At 43.0% G+C, this 26531-nt stretch overlaps 1 protein-coding gene across 1 annotated transcript; it reads left to right on the top strand.

The window, feature by feature from the left end:
* Window positions 1–907: 907 nt before the first annotated feature.
* On the top strand, window positions 908–25223 carry tmem102 (transmembrane protein 102). The gene is made up of 6 exons (XM_026161603.2): window positions 908–1063; window positions 3000–3211; window positions 21062–21409; window positions 22169–22362; window positions 22614–22826; window positions 24379–25223. The coding sequence occupies exons 2-6, from the start codon at window positions 3010–3012 to the stop codon at window positions 24976–24978; spliced, it is 1557 nt and encodes a 518-aa protein (XP_026017388.2). The 5' UTR covers window positions 908–1063; window positions 3000–3009; the 3' UTR covers window positions 24979–25223.
* Window positions 25224–26531: the final 1308 nt, after the last annotated feature.

The following is a 26531-nucleotide window of genomic DNA, read 5'->3' as shown; positions in this document are numbered from 1 at the left end:
AGATAACGGGTGGGCTCGGAGTAGAGCCGCTGCACTAAATATAGTCTGCTGTGGAGGTTTGGGTAACCGACTAGGATGACTCCTCAGAGACGAGGTGCGTTGAGGGTGTCCGATTGGTCGGCAGAGTCTAGGACACACGGGAGATTATGTCTCTCAGCTCTGCATTTCTGTGAAAGAGTCAATTGCTGGAAGAAGGGGGGTCTGGGTGTTTTTGCTTAGAGTGCTGCCCATGCAAACTGGAACTATAGAAGAGGCAGAAAATGCATCCAACCACAGCTTCCTCCCACAGCCTAATAGCATGCATGTTAGGTTAACTGGTGACTCCAAATTGGCCATAGGTGTTTGAATGGTTGTCTCTCTGTGTTAGCGCTGTCCTGAGTGTAACTGCTGCTGACTCTTTGACAGCAGGGATTGGCTCAATCTCCACCACAACCCTAGATGTCTTTCAGGTTTTCATCACACTGTTTTTGGAGCATTTAACCAGCACAAAAATGGATATGATACAACAGATAAATACAGGGAATATATTAATAATATCCAGTATATTTGTGTCTGATCCCCATCATCTTTAAATCAGCCAATGAGTGACATTGCTAATGCCATGAGGATCCAGTTTACATAACCTACCTCAAAATTAAAGGTGACATTTTTATCATACAGGATGAATATTTCTTATTTCTTTCCAGCATCCAGCAGATAGCTGGATCACTGTGCACCACTGCTCTGATGGACTTGGAGCCTTCCAAAACACCAGCTGTGCAATCCTCCTATCAAACCTTCAGCTCTTGCCTTTATCTTCTTTGCGAGGCACATTTTTTAATCATAAACCTGACCTCACAAATCCGTTTGTAGTGTTGTAACGCGGGGCGTGCTCTCCACATACACCGCTAATCCCTGGATCCTCTGAGTAGGACCATGATTTCCTGGACGGTGTTGCCAGGGGAAAGGTGGTGCCCAGGACCTGTTGGAAATGACAGCTGAGGAAAGCGGATTGAAGCGAAGGCATCACAATAACATTAAAGATAGAAGATAGCGAAGAGTCCCTCGCGTCAGCGTGTAACGGGTGTGTGTCCGTTTGGGATATTTGGCAGCTTTAGCCTGACAGCTAATCATTTCACTGTGAACCGCGACTCGTAAGCTAACGACACCCACTCTCGCTGAGTGTGTGTGCATGTGGGTGCATGCATCTGTATGGGTTATGTGTGTGTGTATACATTTCAGTGTGGATGTGTGTGTGTGTATGACGCTGCGCTTGGATTCACTGTCCCCATCTGTCACGTTAGCTAGCATGCTAATTTGATGAGCTAATATTGGCTAATAAAAGAAATTAGCCGACTCTGGGCGAGGCACCGCACCGACATTATCACTGCGAGTCAGACCCTGAGCTAATACGATAGTACACACTGATTGCAATCTCTTCTAAGCAGAACAGCGTTATTTGCTGCCTTTAAAGAATCGCTTAAGAAGCCTGCGTTGACTTTTAGACAGCAGTGTAGCTAATTTTCTCGGCTATTAGCTTTGCAGCTAGAAGTGGGGGGGCTGGCTCGCTAATTGACCCAGTTTGGTGGGGCAAGGGCCAAGATATCATTCCGCTTGACTGAGCTTTGTTTACATTACAACTTTTAGGCTTCTTACTTTCAGAGCACGTTATTTAATGCAATTATTCAAGCCTATTAAAGGACAGCAGTATTTTTAACAGCACATCATTGACGTAATGCATTCCCAAATACGCTAAACCCTTTAAAAACTCCTGTCCCGCAATTAGTCCGGCCACCTGAGGCACCATGTAGTACATTTAACTTCACAGACTCATTCCTTTGCTCATGGTCGTGTTTACAACCAAATTACAAGTCTGTAATGTCATTAAAAAAGTAATAGCTCAGGTTTTATTAAACGGTATGTATGTTTTTGAGTTTTACTTGCTGTAGATACATTGACTCTCCTTTAAGGAAGTGAACACTTGTACTCTGGGGGTGTTTCTACAGTGTCTCCAAGAGGTCAGGGTTATCATATTTAACCAAAACTAACGTGAAAAACACGTTTTAGTTAAAGAAAATAAAAACAAAAACTAGACTTTTGTTAAAACTAACTGAAATGATTTTGGGAACCTACGAAAGATACGAAAAAAATATGTAGAGGTGATATCGTTAGTTTTAGTGCTTTTAGTAAATGTGTTATTGTATCTTTCTTCATGAGGCTTTGGTTGGTCATGTTTATTGCAACTTTGGATGGCTACAAGACTGCGAGTCTACTGCTTTCAAAAGGTTGCGTGTTCATAATGTAACACCGGCTCTGATTTTCCTAAATCTTGTCTCTAGCAAAAATTCTTGCAACCGTGTCAATGGCTGAAAATGCTAAAAAATAATAGCTATGTAAATAGCTAAATGTAATGGTCACTGAAACCTTGAATGCTAAGTTTACCAACTTGCCGAAAGAGCTTGTTGTTAATTGTATTAAAGTAATTTCATGACATTTAAAGTGAATGAAGCTGGATTGAAACATGATAGGTGTTGGTAAAAAAGAATTATTGGTGCTCATATGATTAAAAAAAGGCTGGAATTTCCACTTTTAGCAGTTTTGGTCAAAACATCAGTGTCACCTTTTCAGCTGTTATGATGCATTGGCGGTTGTTCATTAATGTCATATGTTTCTCTGTGAAAGTGCCTCTCAGAGTCTCATGATTCACACAAGGCTGGTGAAAACAAGGCGGATATTATATGGGTGAAAACATGACTGCAACACTAAAACTGTCTGAGCACAGGCTCTGGTGTCAGGCACATCCTGTAAACAGATAGCCCTGTGGTTTGTTCTAGTGTGCTAAATGGTAAAGTTTAAAACAAATAGTTATTACTGGCACTGTGAGTGTATAATTCGTCCCTCAGGGGAGCTGTTTCCACTGCTTTAGTCATCACAGTAGGGTTATTGTGGTTTTCCAACATTTGAGCACAGAGGTTAAAAATAATGACAACAGTTTCACTTTCTCTGTCCTCATTTAACAGGGTTGTAGAGATGGAGTCCCTGATGAGCGCGGTGACTCCACGCTCCCCAGCACCCGCCAAGAAACTTTCTGAGGTGGACTTCCGCTCAGGGGCAACCCTGGAGCAGCTGTCGGCACAGGTATCTGAACTGGTACTGCTGGAGCAGGGGGAGTTTGGAGACCAGACCGCCTTAGAGGTCCACACTGCCAAGGACTTCATCTTCAACATGCTAGGTAGAGAGGTTCATTTCTAATACACACTTCCTTTCCGATTCCCTTCCTGTAGTGACTGTTACAGGAACCTTGCAGAGATATGACACAAATGCACATATCTAATTAGCCAATAGCACGGCAGCAAGTCAATGCATTTTGACTTAAGACACTATCAAGATGACCTGCTTGAGTTTGGCCTCCTTTAGCATTAATCTAGTGCACAGCTGGTACAATCTCATCCTACCTGAGTATTGTTCCTGACCATGTCCATCTGCACCCATGTTCTAATGGCTCCTTCCAGTAGGAAAACATAACATGTCACAAAGCTCTAATCAGTTCAAACTGGTTTCTTAAAGACCATTTATGTGCACCACATATTTCTAACAGCATAACTTTTTGGATGGTAATCATTCATTTCCTGTAGCTGCAATCAATTGGGACTGGGTGGAAAAGGTTTCCCACAGATTTATATTGTATGTGCATGCAAATGTATGCGTGTGTATGATTTCTATTTCTGTAGCGATCATCTTTGCCGAGTAACTCTATTTAAAAACAAATAACAGAGCAGTGTCATTAGGTGTATCTTCAGTGAGTCTCACATCCTGTGTTGGGCTCCAGCTCCGCTTCTTGTTCATTAGTAGCCGTTAATTATCCACAAAAGGAGAAAACTTGGAACAGTGGGGCACCTTTCCCAGGAGTGGCTGACCTACCAAAAGTAGTTCAAGAACGCACTGACTGATTCGCTGCCAGTTATCACAAATGCTTAATTGCAGTTCTTGCTGCCAAATGTGGCAGGAAGGGGGCAAATACGCTTTCTTCTAAGGTTTCAGCCTCACCTCGGTCGGCACACCACTCTCACGAAGCCTGCTTACAGTGCACGTCTTTTCATGTAATGCCCACTGTTTTTGTTAAATGCACCTTTATGGTCAAGCAAGCATGCATGCATTTATTTACCCAGGGCTGTGCGACCTATGTGAGCAATGAGGAGTCTTTTTTAGCAACGCCCTGCTGTCGTCACCTGGACTCTGCCCAGCACAATCACACCATGCTGTGCTGGCTTAACATGCAGTGATCTGTGCTGGCATGCTTAATGTGAAATAATGATTAGAGTCATCAGCTTCATCCTGCTGTGCATGTGCTGATTTGCCTGTCCCTGTAGATTTAGTGCATCACAAGGCTCTTCAAGTACAATGAAAAAGTGACGAGTGAAAAGCGGTTTGGATTTGTGTCGAACTACTCGTCAGACTTTAGTACAGCGAGGTCATTTCTTTTTGACAGTTTTTGTTCGTAGTGAAATATAATTGAGGCAAAAAGAGTTCCCATTTAAGTGTGAGAGGATTCTCTTTCGTTTCGTGGCTCATGTTGGGAGCCAGCATGCAGGAAAATAATGAACAGCATAGACCAGGTACAGTATGTTTAATTTAATCCTTCCGTATGCACTGAAGCTCCAGTGGGTCATTAAGAAGTCTGAAATTAAAATCAAGAAAAGTACATTCCCCAGAAATCTGTTGCGGTGTGTTTAAGACTGCGGGAATAAAATCAAATCTTTTTTAAACAATAAAGCAGCCTCTCACGTGTGTAAAGGTATTTCTTGTTGCTTAGTTTTCATCTGAAGATTGAAAACGAGCACTAAAGTTTGGTTTTCTCTATAGAAGCTGGTCAGAACAGCAAGTTGGCGGCGGCAGAGCCGATCTCACAGACCCAGATCCAGCATTTGTAAACACGTGCTGGTCGTAGCACTTAGCACAAACATTCGCTATGTCGATGTTTGTTTCTTGACATGGAAGTGAAAACGAGAGACACGGCAGAGAGTTTCTCTCTCTCTCTCTCTCTCTCTCAGCATGTAATGAAAGCAAAGCACTGTGGATGAGCTAGAACGCAGCGAATCAGGGTCGACCTCGTTCATGTTCACTTGTGAATGAGTTAGCCTTTATCACAAGGAGACAGATAATGTCACGCAGTCGCATTCATGTAGCATTTTTCCCATCCTACTGACCGGTCAAAGCTCTTTAGACTCTAAATCACATTTTAACCACGTGTTTATAAACTGCTTTATGCTCTGCAGTTCAAACATTCAAACATCTGCCTCATTGATGGCTGATTTAGAATCACCAGTAAACCTAACAAGCACGTCTTTGGACTGTGGGAGGAAGCCCGAGTACCCAAACCCACACAGGCACAGGGACAATGTGCAGACTCCACATGCTATCATAGTTCTCCTCAACCTGTCAGGTTGTTTTATTATGTGTAAACAGTCAAGAGTAGGTCTGCACAATAAATCGAAAACTTATTGTCATCGCAATATCAGCCTGCGTGATGGGCCCATCGCAAAAGACGACGTAAACTGCGATAATTGGGTACCTTAAAATGTTTACACACGTGCTTTAAAGAATTTACCAATCAAAGAAACCCCTTTACACATTTGACCAGTCGAATAGAGCCCTTCAAGGCATTAACCAATCAAATGGATTAGAGGCCCGCCTCCTACGCAGGTGGGGAGCGAACAACGCTGCAGCAACGAGTCAGAGTTGTAAAGGCTGAGAGCGAGACGTGTGACGAGAACGCTACTGAACTCGTGCCTAAAAAAAAAAATAGTACCTCACTTATTTGGAGGTACTTTGGATTTGATAAAGACGACGTTCTCCAAACACAGGTGCTCTGCAAAACTTGCCGAACACTCGTGGCAACCACCAGAGGAAACACGACTAATCTCCACCATCATCTTCAAATACAACCACAGAGAACTGTTTGAAGAGTTCCAGAAAGACAGGGCTAGCCAAACAAAGGTTGCTAATGTTAAGACAAAGAGCGCAGCAGTCCAACAGCCGTCTCTGTATCAGAGTTTTTCAAGTGGAACAACTTATGAGAAAACGTCGAAGCGGTACAAAGAAATAACAGAGGCCATCACACATTTTTTGACAAAGACATGATGCCTATAAATACAGTTAGCAGAGAGGGCTTCACCAGTCTGATACATAAAGTGGACCAGAGATACCGCATCCCCTCACGAAACTACTTTTCCCATGTCGCCATTCCACAAATGTACGAAACATGCCGCAGGACCGTCACGTTTGAACTGAGCCAAGCTGAAAACTACGCAAGCACTACAGTGAAGTTTCCTCTCCAGTTTTGACTTACATCATAACTGCTTGGTGAGTGGTAAAATGATGAACAACTGCACTGAGATAATTTGCAGTATAATCTAAGTTATGTTTATTTAAAACTAATTCTAGAGACCGGGAAGGATGTCTTTCAGAATTTTCTTATGTGGGCAATGTTTCAATGTTAAAGTGCACTTTGTTGTTACACTGCTAATACAGCAGCTTTCATTAAATAAAACTGTGCAGTAAAACGGAAATTATGTATTTGTTTTTTTTTGTTTTTTTTGCTATTTATTTTATCGCAAGTCATATCATTATCGCAGTATTGATCACAGTTATCGCACATCACAGGTTTTCCTAATATCGTGCAGCCCTAGTCAAGAGTAACAATAGGTGTAGAAGCCACACTTAGAATTGCACAGGGTAAGCTGGGAGCCGGCACATGTTCCTTACTTAATCCAGATAACTCACCCCAAAGTCCTCTTGTAGAAAACAATGCGAGGTTTATTAATCCACTTTCTTCTTTACAAAACAAATCCAGTGCTCAGACTTACTCAGAAGTTTGCATAAAGTCCAAACTGATCAGGAAACCATAATGCTTCACTCTCCAGCTCACACACAAAGTGTTCGGTGCTGCTGTGTGTTGCAGTAGCCCTGCAAGGGCACACGTGTAATTCTACATGTATTCCAAATACTGTACATGAAGCTGACATCGCACAGGAGACCATAACAGAATGTAGTATGGCATCAGTGTGACGCTACAAAGTCAGTTATCCAGAGAGTCACAAATCAAAGTGACCTCTTTGAATTCTTTCTTGCGTGTGACCAACGACACAGTGTTAACTGAGATGATTGTATCTGCTTAGTTTTTCTGGAAACGCTCGAGTAAGAATTATCGTTGGTCTTATTAATTAATTAATTAGTGATTAGAGTTAATTGGATTTAAAAATATTTAGTGCGTAGTTTGATCGCACACATGGCGGGCTGGCTTTGTTAAGACTTGATGCTCAGATTGTGTTTATTAGTAACAAGCGGAGTGTGTTTGTTTGTCCAATAGGTGGCACTCTCCTCCCTCCCTGCTGTCTCCTGTCAGCCAGCCCCTCTTTCTTGAAATGAGGCGTGTTTGGCCAGAAAGTTTCAGGTCGTTTTTTTTAATATATACACACTTCTTTCTCCCGTGTGTATTTTTATTACCAAGTTTTACATTGCTGTAGATCCTCTTGTCAGTGCACAGAGATGCCTGGATCACCCAGAATTGCTATTCCTGTCAAATCAGTACTGTAGCATTGCTTGACAGACAGCTTCTCTAAGTTTCAAGGCTTCTCCTCCTCTAAGCTGAAATAGCTTCATCAAACGGGCTGCTTCCCCCGGGGAGAAATCACACAAATCAAGATGGAACTTGGCTTTTTTTTTTTTATCGTATCATTGTGTCACCAAGTGCAGCAGATATTCCTGTTTCTGTGTAAAAGTTGTTATTTTTTTCTTTCTAGCCTTTTCTTTTGCTCACTTCTCATTTTTCATGACTGTGTTGCAAAGCCCTCTGCTTTCCTCTTTGCTCTATCTTGGTTGAGAAGCTCTCTCTCTAACGCTCTTATTTTTTTCTTGGTTTTTGAGGCATCTTTTGCCTGCATAATCACCAATGGTTTGCTAGCATTTTCATAGCCTGTGCCTCACCACCTGCTGTGACAGCTCCAACTGCGTATGGAAAGGGGAAAGGAAAAAAACAGAAAAAGTTTGGCACTTTCCACTGAGGAAGACAGTTTGCGTTCTAGGAATATAAAGTTAAGTATGCGGCGGTAGCCACGTTAGCAGCTTCTGTGCCTCTCGAGGCGCTGCGGAGGAGGAGAAGCAGCAGCGAAAAGCAAATATCTTGATGGAGGGGCCTTGTTAAAGCATGCCGGCCTGCTGTTGGAGGGGCTGCAAAGGTGCTGGCGTGTCGATGCCGTACACTAGTGGCTTCGCTTCAGCTTTTTTTTGCCAGCCTTTTCTAAAGTTTGAGCTGCAAAGGGATCCCTGCTGGGATTTGCACACTGTCAGAGAAAAGGAAGGAGAAAAGAGATTAAACTCTTATGCACGCGCACGCACCCGGTGTACCCAGCGATTTCCCCTCACAGCGTGACAGATTCAAGAAGAGGCCCTTATTTACCCAGCATCTGAGTAAACACTGTGGTTTTGCCTTCAGGCTACAGTGGCGGGGGGGCTACTGTGGATGTCTTTTGAAAAACAAAAGTGTGATGAGGGCAGAAATAGATCCACGCTGCCGGCGGAGCAGACGATCCGGTGTGGGCCCAGACGTACCCTTAACCCAGCATCACAGATCTTAAAGTTTGTTAGCGAGTTTAGTTCAGAGTTCATCTTCCCCCTCCTGATGTCGGGGAGAGGGAATTACTTTTGATCCAAGTTAAAAAAGTCACGAGTGTTCTTCAGCATCGGCCCAGATTCTGACATTTTTATCCGAAAAGTTCTCAGTTGTAGGTTGAAATGTTGAAGAATTACACTGTGTATGAATGTTTGAAGAAAAAACAGTTTTAACAAACTGTATATATTAAAAAACAAAAGTCAAATGAGAACTTTTCTTCCTCGTACTTGACATTAGTGGTGAGTCGATCACTGGGAGGGATATTCGGCATTTTTCAGATTTGGACAGAGGAGTTTTTGTAGCACCTGGGTTGGTGTTTGGTGCTGGCATGAGCTGTTTGTTTGGTGGAAATGTGTGAAGCAGCATCTGTACAAATTATTCTGGATAGAAGCATATGTTAAAATGTATGTTTATTGACTCAGTCATTGTGGTTTGTTGCAGTTATGCATGTCATTCTCTTGGTCATAACTGGATTCGGTATCAGTTCTAAAAACGTAGCAGTAAATTCTGAGTATACATCAGATCTCCGCCTTTCCTTAGTTACAGTGACCTCCGTTCTCGCCTATGTCAGCTGCTTTGCTGCTATTTTTCACACTTAGACCTCTTGACTGTGTGCCCATTTGAGTGATAAGTGGGGGTGGTTAGACTGAGAAGTGCCATCAGCACCTTAGTTGCTTTTGTCCAAGTCAGAAGAAGGATGAGTGAGCTGTGAACTTATTTGTGAACATCTGAGTGATTTTTACCAGCGATATCACTATAATCTCATTTCATGAAGTTATCGTGGTTCTGTGAATGTTGCAGGCGCTGGCCTTTAGCACTGAAACATACAGTCTATAAATATATTTGCCCCTATTTTATTTTTAGGTGTTTTGGTGATTGTCTATTGTAATATCCCAAAGCTCTTGAAGGCACATTTATATAACTTGTTTTGTTGTGCCAACAGTCCAAAAACTCAAATATATTCCATTAATTATTAACTGAACCGTCTGTTCATATTTGAGAAGCTGGAACGAGTGACATTTTCAGTGTTTCAGCTGGAAAACATGGACTGTAAATGAAAGATGGATGTGGCCCCTGTGACGTCTCCCAGTTTGTGTTTTTGGCCTCAGAGTTAGTCTTTTAGGTGTGGCCGTGCTGGTTTTCAGGAGCAGGAAGTTACCATATTTAGACGAGAGGTTAAAGTTAGCAGCTAATGCTAGCAAATGTGATTAGCAAGATTCATCCATAATTTTAATTGGTGCACTGCAAAGACAGATGTACTCACATTACTCAGAGTATGATTGTGATAGTCCTGACTATACCGTAAAATATTATTTATTGCACCCTTAACGATGCATGTGGACGATTTGACGAGCGGTTCCTCTAACGAGGGAAATCATCCTTCTACACCAAAGATGTAAACATGTTAAGTTCACGGGGGCTGACTGTTTTGGATCCAACCTCATGTGGCCACTAGAGGAACTTAAGTTTTGGCTGACTGCTGTTTTCTTTTTTAGCCCTGGAGGTTGTTGCTTGTTTAGAAAATAAAATAAATGGATTAATTTTCCATCAGTTGACTAATCTTTTTTTATTATTATTCAATAATATGTAATGTAAGTTTGAAAACGGTGCTCGAACACTGTCATTCATTACATTTGTATGAAGATCTTAAAGCAGCTTGAAGCAGCCTTGCTCTTTAATATCCAAACATGGCCTCGTGCATTCAGCTAGTGAAGCTGTAGTAACACAGGAATGAAATGAATCAAACATAATCTTTGCTATTTGTGAAGAGCACATAGCAAATTGGCAAAGCCATTTAATTATGCAAGGATTGTGCACAAAATGCAGAGACTTGCATATTTTCTTAGCTTGTATAGCTTATTTTCCACAGTTGGGCAGCAGCAGTATCCAAACACTGAGAAGCCAGTCAGAGCAGAACATGTTATTCTCCTTCAACGCTTTAATATAGTGCATTTATCCAGCACTGAATTTGTCCCCTCAACCTTTGCAGCAGTTTCATACACACTCACATGTTGCGACGCATATTTCATTTTTGTGAGGGGCGGGAGGAAAAAAATCCCTTTTGGTTTAATTTGAACCGTCAAAACAGCAGCGGCATCCCTGTGGGAAAGCAGCTCGCTGTGGTCCAAGCCGTGTCTGGCCGGTCTCCCGCTCTCGCCCGTGAACGCTGGTGGGCTTCTGCGTGACTGATTCGCAGCTGGGTGCTGTGACTTCTCTGCCTCAGATGCTCTGGGTCCAGCTGTAGTTTTTATCGCTGGCTTGGGCTGGTGGCTCCACGTGGTCTCCTCTCTCTCATCAATTCTCAGTTAATGCCATTTTGTATTTAAGAGCCCATCTTCATTCGTTCTTGGCAGGTACGCAAGAATCACGGCGCTGCAGACAGAAAAGATGAATGAAATATTTGTGCTGGATTAGTTAGGCTTGGTTTCTGTTCACTTTCCGTCAGCTCAGGCTCACCAGTGCCAGGCAGCACAGATGAACAGCATCTTGCCTGCCATAAGCGATAGTCATTGTTGACACCTTTTTTTGGCACCTTGTAGCTTCAAATCTAAACGATCAGAAAGCTGGCGTGTCAGTGAAAATGACTGCGAAACACTAAATTGTTGCAACCGTCTGCATCCTGTGACTGAACATAGCCACAGACGTCATTCATTGTAATTGAACTTGTTGTATTTATCATGTTAAATAAGAAATATTCTGACACTGGGTGACAGTATCTGCTCATTTTAATAACTGTGGTTGACACTCTCATTTTTGCTCCTTCATAATCACACTCGGAAGTATTCCCGAGGGTAAGAAAAGGGAATAATTTGGGCAGTAGCTGTCAACCGATAACAGTCAAAGGAGGAGGGTGCAGCTACGTGAGGCGCTGGATTCACAGCTCACTCGCAGGCTCTCCAAAGTTTTTCACGAGAAAATCACCTCTTCATTACAAACAATTAAACCCTCACCATTCATATTTTCTCCTAATTTGACTAATTTAATTTCTGCCTTCATTAAGTGTCTCAAACGAGCTCCCGTCTATACTTCAAAAGAAGACATTTGAACATTTCCAAACACAGAGCGTCGCGATGGACGGAGTGACTGAGCCTTCATATAAAATTCAGCAAGTGTGACATTAACTGATACACTGAACTCGTTCATGTGTAACTGCTCAAAACCCGAGCGAGGACCGAAGGAGACCTGGGGGGAAAAAGACCTGAATATATTATTGTGGGACTGATGTTGAATATAATCCAAGGAGGCAGTGGAGCTTGTGCTGGGTTTGTTTTGCGTGTTAATAGGCTCTAGAGTTTGTCACTGATGCCGAGGTGTGCAGTTATTGGATGTGTCAGTTTATGGAGCTCTTTTGCTCCCTGACTGCTTACATTTCTGAATATAGGATGCAAATGTAGTTGGATTGGGTTATTATTATTATTAGCATAGGTAAACATGCTCTGTGTGCACTGTTTATATCCAGCACCTGAGCACATTGTGATGTAAATTGTGCAATTTGTGAACGTAATCCGACCTCAATCCATACCAGGTGTACGTTGGAAGTTTGAGCTAAGGAGCATCCCGGAGCCACGTACACGTATTACAGTCGTCCCTCGTTTATCGCGGGAGTTCTAAAAATAACCCGCGATTGGTGAAATCCACGAAGTAGCCAGCTTTATTTTTTACAGTTATAAGTGTTTTAAGGCTATAAAACCCCTCACTACACACGTTATACACTTTTCTCAGGCAGGCATCAACATTTTCACACTTTTCTCTCTTTTTTAAACACTCAAATAAGTTCAAACCTTCATAGAAAAATAAGTCCAGTATAGAATAAAACCAAAGATCAAACCGTGTTTTAGGTCCAGAACATGGGAATAGAGCAGCTGCCAGAGAATTCAACATTAATGAATCAAGGGTACGGAAGTAGAGGAAGCAAGAAGAGATGAGTTGAGTAAAGTTTGACTTACCTGACTGTTTTTTTTTTTTTGCTTAATGCACCTTATAATCCGAAAAATACAGTAACTTCTACCTTCCTTTAGCACGTCCAGAAGTCCAACTTTTTGTGTGATGGTTAGCATCTTCCTCTGCCTTTTGGGTGCTACTGCAGGTGCCTTTGACAGCGCAAAACATTTCGTCGACGTTGTTGTGTTTGTTGGAGAGAAAACTTACAAACATACAGTACAGCACTTCAGAGTCAGACTGCTAGTGATCGAAGATTTATGTAAATTTGACAAGCTGAATGCAATCTGTACTGTACAGGAGACGGGACGGAGGAGATTGTTGGAAATTGGTCTACAGCCAACCAAAAGCATGCAAAATTGCGCAAAAAAAGCTGCAAAACAGCAAAGCTGCGCAAGGTGAACGCCCTTATGGCAAGGGACCACTGTATTAGAATCCGACAAGACACTATAGATGTGTAAATGTCTGTACAGGCTAGCAGCTAGCTGAGAAATTAATGTAAAGTCTGCATGTTCTCCATGTTCTTCTTCCTATATTTACATTTATTGCTCCCACCTCAGACATGTCTGTGGTTTGTAGTGATGCATTTTGGTTCACTTGGTGTTCATTTGGATTTTTCTCTGTTCAAAGAAACCAAATCATGGAGAAAAGCTACAAGACTTAGCTAATGCTAACCTACCTCCCATTGCTGTTAATATTATAAAAGCTGCCGTGTAAACAGGAGAGAGGTTGTAGCTGGCTTCATGTTCAGTGCAGCTATACTCGGCGCAGTGAAGAAGCTACAAAAAGGTTGCGTAAAGCGGCACACTTCCACCTGCTGGCATACAATGTTAAATAATGCCCCACAACAAAAATCATAGCATGGAAGTTTACACCTGTTATGGGTTATAATATTCTCCATTCCATTGTTTAAGCTGTCTGCGGCTAACACACATGGATTGGCAAATTCATCCAGACTCTCAGAACTGATTTGGTAACTTAGCTGATTATTTTAGTTATTTTATTGGCTCATTTTATAAACTAACCACTGCCAGACTTGTTCAGGGTACCTAACGTACAAGTAGGTAACATTATCTCAATGGTAGTTGCTGCTAACAAATTCATTTTTTATTTAACAGTCACTCGTGTAACGACTGACTTGTCTAAAACAGCAATAATCAACATGCGGGCAGTTAGCCAGTTAGCTGTAATTTAGCTAGAACCCTATATCTGATACATGATAGCGCACTGTCTTCTGCATAGAGCTCAGCCCTGATCTGTGAGGTGCTGAATGCTGATTACAGTTCGCTTAACTGCCGTGGGTATCATTAATTAGTAACAATGGCTCTCTGGATGTTACACAGGGCTCCTTTGTGACACTGAATTGATGACCGAGGAGAATTGAGCCACCTCTTTTGGCCCGTTTTATTGAAATACATCATCTTTATGTGGCTTCTCAAACAAATGAGCCTCACTGCTTCTCTAAAATGTAAAAGTAAAACTGCAGCCTGGCTTTTTCCCCCTCGGCGATAATTGCCTGTCATTTAGTGGGACATCATATCACAAAGTAACTGGCATCAAAGCAGCAATGTGGAGCTGGAACACACTGACAGCTTCTTGCATCCCCTCTCTCTGCAGGTGGTTTCAGACACACCATGTCTGCCGTCACTCTCAGCCCTGTTTCTTGCTCCTATTAATCACATTTTATGTCTCTCTCTCTCTCTCTCTCTCTCTCTCTCACACACACACACACACACACACACACACACACACTAAACACACACACACACACACACACACACACACACACACACACACACACACACACACTAAACACCTGGCTCAGTGATGTGAGACATCCCCTCCAATCAGATTAAATTGGAACTTCTCAATTCCTCTCCTTCTGAAAGCCCTATTTTGGAGCTAATCTCCTGACTCGATATGAATTCATAAACAGCGCGGCGTCAGAATGGCTCACCTTTCAGCGGCGGGGTTGTCTCGGATTAATCCGGCTATTAGCGTGCGAGGTGAGGCTGCGAGAAGCAGCAGTTGAAAAGCACAGATAACATCCAGGTTGAGACTATATTAGTCAGGAGTCATTTGTAACGGACTGAATTGCTCCTTGCGGGATGTGGCTGCTTTTAAAATGATTTTCATGGCGCGCTCTGCAGCAGTATTAGAATTTTATTGTCTGGAATAACAGAGAGGTCACGCAGAGGTGGATTCTCAGAAAAAAAACATCACTTTCTGAGACAAATGACATCCCCTCCCACTACTGCACAAAGATGGCCTGAAATAAGAACTTGGATGTACCTCATTAGTTAATCTCCCAGAAGCATTCACAGTTGAAATTGGCTGGTTTGATGTGAATACAGTGATTAAAAAAGCTAATGGTGTAATTACATGTTTATGTCATGGTTTAACGTACTAGCAATCAGTAATGGTTTAAGTGTCAGCGTTCCTTAGGGCTGTATCCACGTGTACAATAGTGCTGGAAACAGGAAGTCCTTAAATGAGGAATGTCACAAATGAAATGTTCTTGCAGATAAATAAGCGTTAAAAATAAATGTGTGAGGATGGTATTATTAGCATTACCTACATCTCAGTTGTTAGTGCAGTCAGGTTCATGTAGGAATCCTCGGTTTATTTAGAGGAATCACATTTTCCAGAGAGATTTGCAGAGCTATGGGTGGGTGTATGAATCTGCAGAGGTGTGTGGCAGAGTATTTGCGCTCTGCTATGAGAGAGGATGTCGTTCCCATGTTGCCTGCGCTCTGCTTCAGGGAGGCTCTCTCAGCAGCGTCTCTTTGTACTGTAGCTTTGTTCTGACACCTGAATGCACCATTGTGTAATGCAGAGAAGAGTATTTCTCTTAAAGACGTGTCTGAATGTGTCTTCACTCTCTAACGCTGTACACTTTGAAAACTTTGGCTTGAACTTTGCTTCATTTCAAATCAAGATATCTCATATTTTAATTGGTCTGTTTAGCATGTAAGTCCACAGTGCACTGATGCAATTCGATCAATTTGCACTCGTATTACGTGCTGATGTGTTCAGTTGTTGACAAAGACAGATGACAATGACAGAATGGAGTCGTAGTATAAATAAATGGCTATTGATTTTGAAATCCTAGTAAATTAGTTTGTGTGTTTAAAAAAGAATAAAATGAAATAGTCGTGATATTTATTCTACTTTTTAGGCAGGAACCTGATTGAAAGTGGTACCCTGCCCTGCTGAATGTATTGTTAAAGTAAGCACATCTGTATGTAAATGCATTTGAATCTCCAAGTTTAAATCATGTTTCACCTAAGCCTCTTTTATCATGATCAAAAGTGGACCTCTGCTTTTTCACGCTAGTTTTATTTTCTTTCATTCAGTTTCGTTTGGGCCCACGTCCCTCTAGAACAGGGGCGGGGAACTCTAGGCCTCAAGGGCCGGTGTCCTGCAGGTTTTAGAGATCACCCTGGGTGATTAGTTAATTACCAGGCCTCTGGAGAACTTCAAGACATGTCGAGGAGGTAATTTAGCCATATAAATCAGCTGTGTTGGATCAAGGACGCATCTAAAACATGCAGGACACCGGCCCTTGAGGCCTGGAGTTCCCCACCCCTTGTCTAGAAGCTGCCACTTGGCAGCCATCCTGAAATGCCTCCAGACACTCCTTTGGGCTTATTTTGAAGTATTCTTTTAAATGTAACTTTAGTGCTCACAAAAGCAAATACTATAATTGTATGTAGTAACACTGGTCAAATGTAAAACCCTCTAAAAGTGTGCTAATGGAAACACTGGGGAAAACAGTGGTTGGAGACTGAGGTTGAAGTGGTTGCTTCTAAGATGGGGACCTGTCTGCAACCACTCACAGCACACTTCAAAAGGGGCTTTGGTGCATGAGATGACCATAAGAGGGAGCCAGTCTGCAATCAGTGCTCAGTTAGATGGGGGCAAGTTGACAGTTACATGCTAATAACATCAGTCAGACAGGTTGGACATGTGGGGAAGCTAACTGCTATCAAATAGTCATTTCACAGACCTAGAATTGAGTCTAGAGTAGAAATAGCTCTTAACGGAAAAATTTTCCTTTAATAGAAATCTGCATTCAAAGACATTTCTTACAGGATTAGGGTTAATCCGACGCTGTGAAACCAGCCGAGACTGTCTCCATTTCAGTTCTGTTCTCAACCGTGTGTGCTCGCCTATAGACTCACACATCACAGTGTGTTGTGCGAGTCACGTGTGCCCGCATGTTTACTGGCAGATGCCCAGCGAAGCAGCGTGCGACTGTCGATTTGAGAGTTTGGTATTAAAAAGTCGACTGTGTTCTTTGGAACAACCTCAAACTCCCCACATCCAGCGTGGAGACTGAAGAGTCCTCACTAATTGATGCAGTTTCTCCTCTGTGCTCTGGTCTCTAAGCGAAGCTGGAGAGATAAGATGCTTTTTATTCTTTTTTTTTTTCATCACTCTTTTCCTCCTCCTCGCCTATTTGACCCATTTTATCAGTGGCAGATAAAACCAAACAAATCAGAGGAGCTGGAGCTTCAAACTTTTTGCCCTTTGGCTGGCGTCTCTGACACTGTCTTTTCTATTTCTTCTTCACTTTGATCTGCCCATTTACCATTTCTACCCTTTCCCCCTGTCTCTTTCTGTCTTTTCAGGTTTGAAGTTCTGATAATCAGTTGGTCACACTGTGCCCACTGTTATAACTGCCTGGCTAATATTGTGTCAGCCCCTCTTTTGATGCCAAAACATCCCCGACCCGTTAAGGCAAGGGTGGGGGAACTCCAGGACTCAAGGGCCAATGCCCTGCAGGTTTCAGAGATCACCCTGGGTCAATACACCTGAATCGAGTGATTAGGCCTCAGACCTCTGGAGAACTTCAAGACATGTTGAGGAGGTAATTTAGCCGTTTAAATTAGCCCTATTGGATCAAGGACACATGTAAAACCTGCAGGACACCGACCCTTGAGGACGTTCCCCCACCCCTACGTTAAGGCATGGGCTCCACTAGACCCCTGAAGGTTTGCTGTCCTACCTGACACCAAGATGTTAGCAACAGATCCTTTAAGTCCTGTCTAAGTCTTGAGGTGGGACCTCTTTGGATCAGACAGGTTTTTCCAGCTCATCCCACACATGCTCAATTGGATTGAGATCTGGGGAATTTGGAGGCCAAATCAACACCTCAAAATAATTGTTGTGCTTCTTAAAGCACTCTTAAACCATTTTTACTTTATGGTAGAGCACATTATCATATTAAAAGAGGTCACAGCCATCATTGAATACCGTTGCCATGAAAAGGTTACATGGTCTTCAACCATGTACGTACGTGATGTGTGTCAAAGTAGCATCCACACGGATGGCAGGACCCAAAGTTTCAGAGTTCTCACTAATGTTACGCCTGATCGGTGCATGTCAGTTGATGATGTGTTTTGCACTGTAGCGAGCACGATGGACCAATGCTTGACCCCCGTATGGTATCATCAGTTGGCTACAACAATATGAGGTTTCTGTTAGCAGGATGTTTGCTGAAAATCCACTGTTACAGGTTAAGTGCTGGAAAACTCCTCTGTCAAGATGGCTGATAAACAGACTAGATTACTGAATTACCTGTTTAAAACTAGTAACACTATCACCTTTAGGAAGGCTGAGGGCGGCTGGAGATGCAGAGGACTTTGAGTGTTTTACATAAAGTCCAACAGGAGCATCTGTCTTAGGAGTGAGCGGCACTTGTCTAGTCGGAGAACGAATGGAGCTCGTAGAGTTAGATGGGCCGATTCTGCTGAGAAATGTGAAGATCTAAAGACGAGCTGTCACGTACTTCCTGCTTTCCTTCTTCTCATCGACAGCTCACCCTGTGGTGCTTTCTTTTTTCCCCCTCCTACTTCTCAAAGCAAATCACCAGAGAGATCCTCATCAGCAGTTTTGACTTTGACTCACACGCTAGTCCCATGTTCATTTTTCCTCCAGTTTCCAGCCAGTTTTGTTAATACTTTATAGTTAATCTAACTCTTTGGCCTTTTTCATGTAAAGTAGCACACAGCATGTGGTGGTGATGCTGCTGCTGCATTGGTTCTCATCAGCTGTTCCTGCTGTTTCTATATTTATTATTTATATGACACGATTCTTTAATTTTTACTAGGAAACCAGCCAGATAAACCACATTAAATTTAACAGGTTACATCACTGGAAGACCTAAGAAAGGCTTTCTTTATACCACTTTGTGTTAGCGAATTATTAGCTTCATCGTTTGGCTGATACGGTGGCCGTGAGACGTCAAACAGATAGTTTTGTTTTTTTTTTAAAGCAAAAACCACAACGGAGGTCGCGTAAAACACAATCACAAAAAAAGCTAAAACAATGGAAGTGTTTCTGGGGACACGATAATGTAGTAAGTATTTTTGTAGTCTTTTATTCAACTTCTAATGTGCTTTTTTTGTGCTTTTTTTCTCATTGCTGCTGTTTTTTTTCCCCAGTCCATTTGACCTCTCGGGGGCACCGTAGGCTTATCTCTAGGGCTCCACCATATCATGGCGCCTGTGATAATAATACATTTTTATGTATGCATTTGCATTCACTTGTCCACACAACAACTAGACGAGCCCAGGCATGTCTTAAACTGAGAGCTGCGTGGCAGTCTCCAATAATTTGGTAAAAAGGGCACTATTTCAACAACCTCTACCAAAGCGCTGCACTTCATAAAATATGCAGGAAAACTGTTTCTGCTTAGGGTGGAAATAACACACTTAGGCAGAAATGCATCATATATAATAGCAGATCATGATGTGTGTAAACAAATTACTCCACCAAGCGTCGCTGGAGTACTCACTCGTTATGATGGAAAGATCAAACTGTAGATGGAAATTCCTGGTGCGGTTACGTGGTCGAAAAGCCAGGTTTTAAGTAGCTGCTCAAAAAGCTAAGTATACAAGATCCACAATAGAAAATATTTTTAAATTTCAGAATATGTTGTAGGTGCGTTGGAAGAAAAATTCCCCAAAAGGCAATTAAGTGAAACTCCCACAAAATGTCTTGCTTCCTGGTAATAAATTTAGGCCATTATATTCTAATCAGGTACCTGATGAAGGTAAAAAGGACAGAAGTGTTGTAATTTTTTAATAAATGTATTAGCGACAGTGTGTGGGAGTTTCATTTAATTGTTTTGGGGGAGTTTTATTATGTGACAATATTGTGTAGATGGTACAAAAGTTACATTGTTAAGTTACTTTCACTATTGTTGTTAAAGTGTTGCTGATTCTATTCTCACATTAGACTCCTGTTCTGTCTGTCTGTGGATGAAGCTGATTGGAAAATGAGTCGATGTTTTTGCTTTATCAGTTTGAAATACTTTATGGATTAAGCACAATTTCTCTTTGTGTATAAATTATATTCTATAATTGTCCAATAATATTGTAGTTTTCAGAGGGAAAGCTGGTAAACTTAGCAGACTGTCACTGGCTAATATTGTAACTGCAGCTGTCCAACTTTTCTGATATGACATCTGTCCTGTGTCTTTGGGTCTCTGCTTGTACCAGCACCGGTCATATACCTGTGATAATGCGTAGAGTAATCTAGATATTTGCCTTGCACACAGGTACACGCACATGCGCACACATGGCTCTACGTGAAAACATCACATACCACTGAGGTTTTGTACCCATGTAACAGGATGAGAGGATCACATTAGGAGCTTTGCGCCCCCACCCATGGCCTGCTGGCTTGGTCTGATGCCCCCGTTGCAGCTATCTCCAGCTGCTTTACTGCCCTGTGGGGATAAACACTCTCAGGTTCAACCTCTAACAATCTCTTCCCTGCAAAGTGTTTTTGAAATATTTGTGCTTTACCTTTGACCTATAGTAGCTAGCAGGGAGCTTCACACCAGTGCAGTTTTGGCTGTATGATCAAGGCTTTCTCAGTTGCACTTTACAGCTGGCAAAACATAATTTAGTTGACTCCAGCACTGCAGCTCCCAGGGGCCTGGAGCCTGTAACATATACAGCACAGCTAAGTAGCCATAAAGGGATTTGAGGGCTCGAGTTTCTCTCGTATAAACTGTCCAAATAACAGTGAGGAATTCTTTTTATCACTCCTGATGCAGCCAGGACTAAAATACAATGAGGATATAATGAGATGATCATCTGATTACTGATATTTATCACCCCACCTTCATCTTATATATGCACTTAGCTAACAAAACTATAAAACATTTATCCTTTTTTCTTTAGCTCGTTACCTGGAGATGTGTAAAAGGATCTTTGTTTGTGTCTGTTTATTCTTCATGTTTGTGTAGCATATGTGGGGCTGGGATTGAGATTTTTCAGTCCTACATGTAAGAACTGAATTGTTCATTAGGGTCTAGTGCAGTGCTCATGCAGGACTCTTTGACAAACTCACACATCTGTGAGCATCTACAAGTGTAATGAAATCTGACAGAGAACAAGGAAAAGAAGAGCAGGACCTATTTAATTAGCTTCTCTTCCTCTTGCTCAATAATTCTAGGCTTAGTTCAGAAAGTGGACCAGCGCCTCCCGGTGGCCAACGAGTACCTGCTGCTCTCTGGCGGGGCCCGTGAGGGCGTCTTGGACCTCAACCCCGAGGATCTTGGGGACTATGCCAAAGGGGCCGACTTTGACCTGGACTTCACCCTGTTGGTGCCCGCCCTTAAGCTTCACGACCGCAACCAGCCAGTCACTCTGGACATGAGACACTCCCCGCCCTGCCACTCGTGGCTCAGCCTTCGCCTCTGTGACTCCAGCATCCTGTCCCGCTGGAGCATCTGCTGCCAGGAGGAGAATGGGCATCCCACTGAGGAAGAGGAGGAGGAGGAGGAGGAGGAGGAGGAAATGGGTGAGTTGCAAAAAAAAAAAGGATAATCAGAGATGAAACTGGGATGGAGAATTTCCTAGACGGAGAGGAGGACTGTGTGTGAGCTGACTGAATCGAAGTCGTGTCTCTCATAACTTGATGCACGGTGTTGTGATACAATTTTAAATAAACTGAGCGACGTTTACGAGTGTAACACCTTTTTTACTCACGTCTCAGCCTCTCTCATCCTTTAGGTCACAGTTTACACTGTATAGCACAGAGGAAATAAAGGGGAAACACGTAAACAGTGGAAGATCAATTAAATCTATTTAATGAAGTTTACAGCCTTGAGGCCTGCTCCCAATGATGTTGCGACTTATGCACGTCCTGCGGGAGCAGTTTCAGCGGCTGCAGTAGTTTTTAATTTGCCCGCGATTTTTATGTGACAAATGACGCGTTCAGTGGGAACGGGCCATTAGCGTGCCCGGAGTATTTGTCTGAAATTGGCTTCCGTCGGGACCCTGAAACTTTGGCGCCGTAAATATGTGATGTATTGAGTGTCCTACTTTTTTAGTGTGTATAAACAGCCCCACAAGATTACTGTAGCAGGCTGCAGCGTCTCGAGTAAAGTGAACAAGAAGTACAGAAAACGATAACAACGGTCTTCCAGGTCTTGTGGGGTTCTGGCTAAGCACCTGAAGTGATGAATGTGAGATCTTCGGGCTCTGTGACTGCACGCTGTGAGATAAATGTATAGAAGCAGTGACTCATCCTGCCTCACTCCATCCCTTCCCCGCTCAGGTAAAGGCTCCATCCCCTCCCTGGGCTCCCCTCAGTCTCTGGATGGATGCTACTTCTCTCCCGCCCTGGTGACGGACTGGTTCTGGGGGGTCGTGAGCGAGGCTGTAGAGGAGCTGAGGCGCAGCCCCCAAAGAGGCATCCCCACCCCAGACCGCCTGGAGAGAAACGGACCCCTCACTACTATTATCCTGCAGGTACAGCTTCGGCTCTTCTTTCGGTGATAAACTGAAGCCCTCTTTATGCCTCAGTCGATAAAGAACATCAGGGCTGTTTAACTTTGCAGCTGTGAGAAAATTGCTCCTATTCATGGGACGTTTATGTGGAGTGAAATCATTATTGCAGAGGATTGTAGTCAAATGTTAAAATCATTTTTTTTCGCGCCCTGTTTGTAATTCAGCACCGAGTGTGTGACATTTAATATTCCTCCACACTCTCCTTCCTGCAGGCAGGCTCGAGCCGGGTGCTGTACGACCTTCTGCCGGTGGTGTCGTTTCGAGGCTGGCCCGCTGTGGCCCAAGGCTGGCTGACTGCCAACCACTTCTGGGATGGTAAAATCACAGAGGAGGAGGCCATATCTGGCTTCTATCTGCTGCCCTGCTGCTCCCCGCTGGGTGGTCGGCCCGACAGGGAGTGGAGACTGGCGTTCTCACGCAGCGAGGTGAGGGAGATTGTTACCGTAGTAACAATTTTCTTTGTTTCCAATGTTCTTTTTCATTTATGCTCCCTTTTTATTTCACTCTTATTTGCAAAATTGGGTATCATTTTATTGATACTCTTATTGATAATACTCTTCATAATCTTTGTGTGTAACACAAGGATAAAGAAAATGTAGCATTTTTAGCACTTAGAGGTATTTTTACTTTTGAAGAATGAGAATTATTTTGCATCCTTTCTGCTCGCTGATTCAGTGCTGGTGATTTTAAGGCAGCTCTTCCACACATGACGACAGGCGAGGCAAAGATGATGTGTTACTTAACCCTGACTTGTTTTGGAGACAGAAAATTGATGCCTCAAAGTAAGTTTCAGAAGTGAAAATATGCTGACTCTTTTTAGAGTCAGCATATTACATTATATGTAATCATAAAGCAGCCTGTGACAATATCTGACAGAAAGAGTCACTGCAAGTCTGTCTATGTAAGTCGCTCTATTGCGGTGTGGACAGGTCAGCGTCTCTCTCTGTGGCTTCAGAGAAGTAAACACTCTGTGGGAAACTTTTGTTGCCAGCTGACGCGTTGAGATCAACTCGAGTAAGGCTGTGTTGCCTTCTGCTAGTTCTCTGTGTGCTCTACTCCATCTCTCACCACGTCTCTAAAACACACACAGCCATATGTGAACATCTGGTACCAGAAAGAAACTATTGAAAGAAGCTAGCACGACCAAACTAGACTGTAGAGGCGATAAATTAGAGAGAAACAAGTGCACATAAATGAGGAATCTAAGTCTAGGTCTTAAATAATCAGGCCCCATCTTATCTTAATGACCTTGTAGTACCATATCACCCTATTAGAGCGCTCCGCTCTCGCTCTGCAGGCCTACTTGTTGTTCCTAGAGTATTTAAAAGTAGAATGGGAGGGAGAGCCTTCAGTTTTCAGGCCCCTCTTCTGTGGAACCAGCTTCCAGTTTGGATTCGGGAGACAGACACTATCTCTACTTTTAAGATTAGGCTTAAAACTTTCCTTTTTTCTAAAGCATATAGTTAGGGCTGGACCAGGTGACCCTGAATCCTCCCTTTGTTATGCTGCAATAGATGTAGGCTGCCGGGGGATTCCCATGATGCATTGAGTTTTTCCTTTCCAGTCACCTTTCTCACTCACTATGTATTAATAGACCTCTCTGCATTGAATCATATCTGTTATTAACCTCTGTCTCTCTTCCACAGCATGTCTTTATCCTGTTTTCCTTCTCTCACCCCAACCGGTCGCAGCAGATGGCCGCCCCTCCCTGAGCCTGGTTCTGCCGGAGGTTTCTTCCTGTTAAAAGGGAGTTTTTCCTTCCCACTGTCGCCAAAGTGCTTGCTCATAGGGGGTCATATGATTGTTGGGTTTTTCTCTGTATCTATGAAGCGCCTTGAGGCGACTTTTGTTGTGATTTGGCGCTATATAAATAAAATTGAATTGAATTGAATTGAATTGAAGTAAAAATCAACAGCAGCTCCCTGCACTCTTTCCTACTAACTGGTCACTCATTGGCTTTTGTTTCTTCTGTTACAGGTTCAGCTGAAGAAGTGCATCCCCTTCCCCATGGCCCAGGCGTTCCAAGCAGCCAAGGCCGTCCTATCTCGTATCCTGGCCCGTCCACGAACAGGCCTCAGCCTCTACCACCTGCGCACCCTTCTCTTCTGGGCCTGTGACCGGCTTCCTGCTGCCTACCTGTCCTGCCCGGACACCGACACACCCGGCCGCCTCCTCCTGGGACTCCTGGATGATCTGGCTCATTGCATCCTGGGTAAAAACTGTCCAAATTACTTCCTGCCCCAATGCAACATGTTGGAGCATCTGACAGACGGCCAGGCACTCCTTGTCGCCAGGAAATTGGCCCACGTGCGCTCGGATCCCAGCGAGCACCTGCGGGCGGCTCTGGACCAAGCCCAGCAGGCGGGCCAGCTGAAGAAGGAGCTGACAGCAAGCACTAACGGCCACAACTCCCCCGGGCATCACTCGGCCAACGGCATCATCTCACCTTCAGAGGACAAGCTGGCGCAGCGGCTCCAGCAGCTGGTCACAGAGAACCCTGGGAAATCCATATCCGTCTTCCTCAACCCCGATGATGTCACCAGGCCACACTTCCGCATCGATGACAAGTTCTACTGACGCAGACACGCTGCAGGGAAGACGTATGGAATTAAGTGTGTTTAGCTAACAAACACACTGAAGAACGCTGTGCACACGCTCCTGTTTGACCATCCTATGGCGATGAAGCCGTGCTGCTCGACTGACTCTTTAAACCAAAAACACTCATTTCTCACTACTGAAAAAAACGAAACAAAAAACGTCCAGTTTACACGACGTTGCATAATGGACATGATGTCACCAAGCTGTTGCCACGGAGATGGCCCTCTCCTAACGAGCTGGCCTTAACAAGACTTATCAGCTGGTGCTGAAGACAAGGGCCGGGCTTTAGTCACGAAAAATAAGTCCAGTGGAGATGAACACAAAGTGTGTGTGTGTGTGCGTGCGTGTACATGTTCGCCCAAGAGTTTTCATCCATTACTTACACTTCTGAAGTCAGCGGGAGAAAAGCTCCATGTTTGGTGCATTTCTCCCTTTTTTATTCCAGATCAGAGTGGGCGATAGCTGAATTAGAAAGGAAAAACAAGGTGTGACTGATGTAACTGAATGTAATGTTGTAAGGAGAACTGCCGAGTCTTTATAGTCTCTTTTCTCTTTAAGCTATATTTTAGCCCTTTTTTTTTTTTTGACCCTCATGCCTCAATTTATGACTTTTTTTCCTCCTCACTTTAAAAAAAATCTTTCTCAGGTATGCACAACCCTGTTTTTGTAGGTCTATGATTATAATGTTTCATGTCAAATACATTTCATGGGGTGATGGAATGTACCAAAGAGCTACGTTTGAGCAGAACAAACACGTTTTAACATGTGTCGACATCGTACTCCACACGGTCAGAATGTTTGTTTGCCTTTTATCCTTTGAAAGTCTCACACCGGCATGTAAAATGGTAAAAGTGACCCTAAAATTATAGTTAAAATGTGTGTAAAAAGTGGATCAAATACAAAGTGCAAAACTTGCAGCAGAACAAGATTATCGGAGCACGGTGACAGTTTGAGAAAGTAATGGTTTCAAAATATGAAATTATAAGTTTGAGTCTAAAATGTTTATGATTTAAAACTCATAAAGCTATATATAATTAGAAGAAACTAGGAGTAGGGAAAAGGGAGCAGGGCCTTTAAAATAAATGTAATAAATGAATGAAAAACATTTAAGTTCTGGTAGGTAATCGGCAAAGAAAGGCAATTTAATTTTTTCCAATACCAATATAAAAGTAAAGCTGACGACTGTCAGTTTTCATGCAGTGATATTACCATGAAACTCCTATAAGTCATATTAGTGCAATGATAATGTTTCAAGTTGATTTAGGGGAGCTATGCAGCTCTTTAGTTGTTTTGCACCTCTAATTTTATTCCTCTGTCACAGTGAAAACTGTTCATGCAAACGATAATGAGAAAGGAGTCAATAGCTAAAGTGTGCCAGACGTTTTATCTCATTAGCGCTCGATTTCTTGCTTACTGACTGACTGTTAGCAAGTTGTTAGAAGCCATTTTTTCCCTCCGCTTTAGTAGAACTGAAGCGCATCAAATGATATCCCACAAAGAAAAACAACACAGTGAGAAGAAAGGAGAAAGAA

This window comes from Astatotilapia calliptera, chromosome 3, assembly GCF_964374335.1.
Source record: "Astatotilapia calliptera chromosome 3, fAstCal68.1, whole genome shotgun sequence".
Lineage (NCBI taxonomy): Eukaryota > Metazoa > Chordata > Actinopteri > Cichliformes > Cichlidae > Astatotilapia > Astatotilapia calliptera.
Note: the sequence above shows the minus strand (reverse complement) of the source record. Positions and strands in the feature narration are given on the sequence as shown.

Coding starts and splice junctions, on each gene's coding strand:
- tmem102 (XM_026161603.2), top strand. CDS start 3,010: ATGGAGTCCCTGATGAGCGCGGTGACTCCACGCTCCCCAGCACCCGCC. Junction 3,212..21,061: donor CTTCATCTTCAACATGCTAG/GTAGAGAGGTTC, acceptor CAATAATTCTAG/GCTTAGTTCAGAAAGTGGAC. Junction 22,827..24,378: donor TGGCGTTCTCACGCAGCGAG/GTGAGGGAGATT, acceptor CTTCTGTTACAG/GTTCAGCTGAAGAAGTGCAT.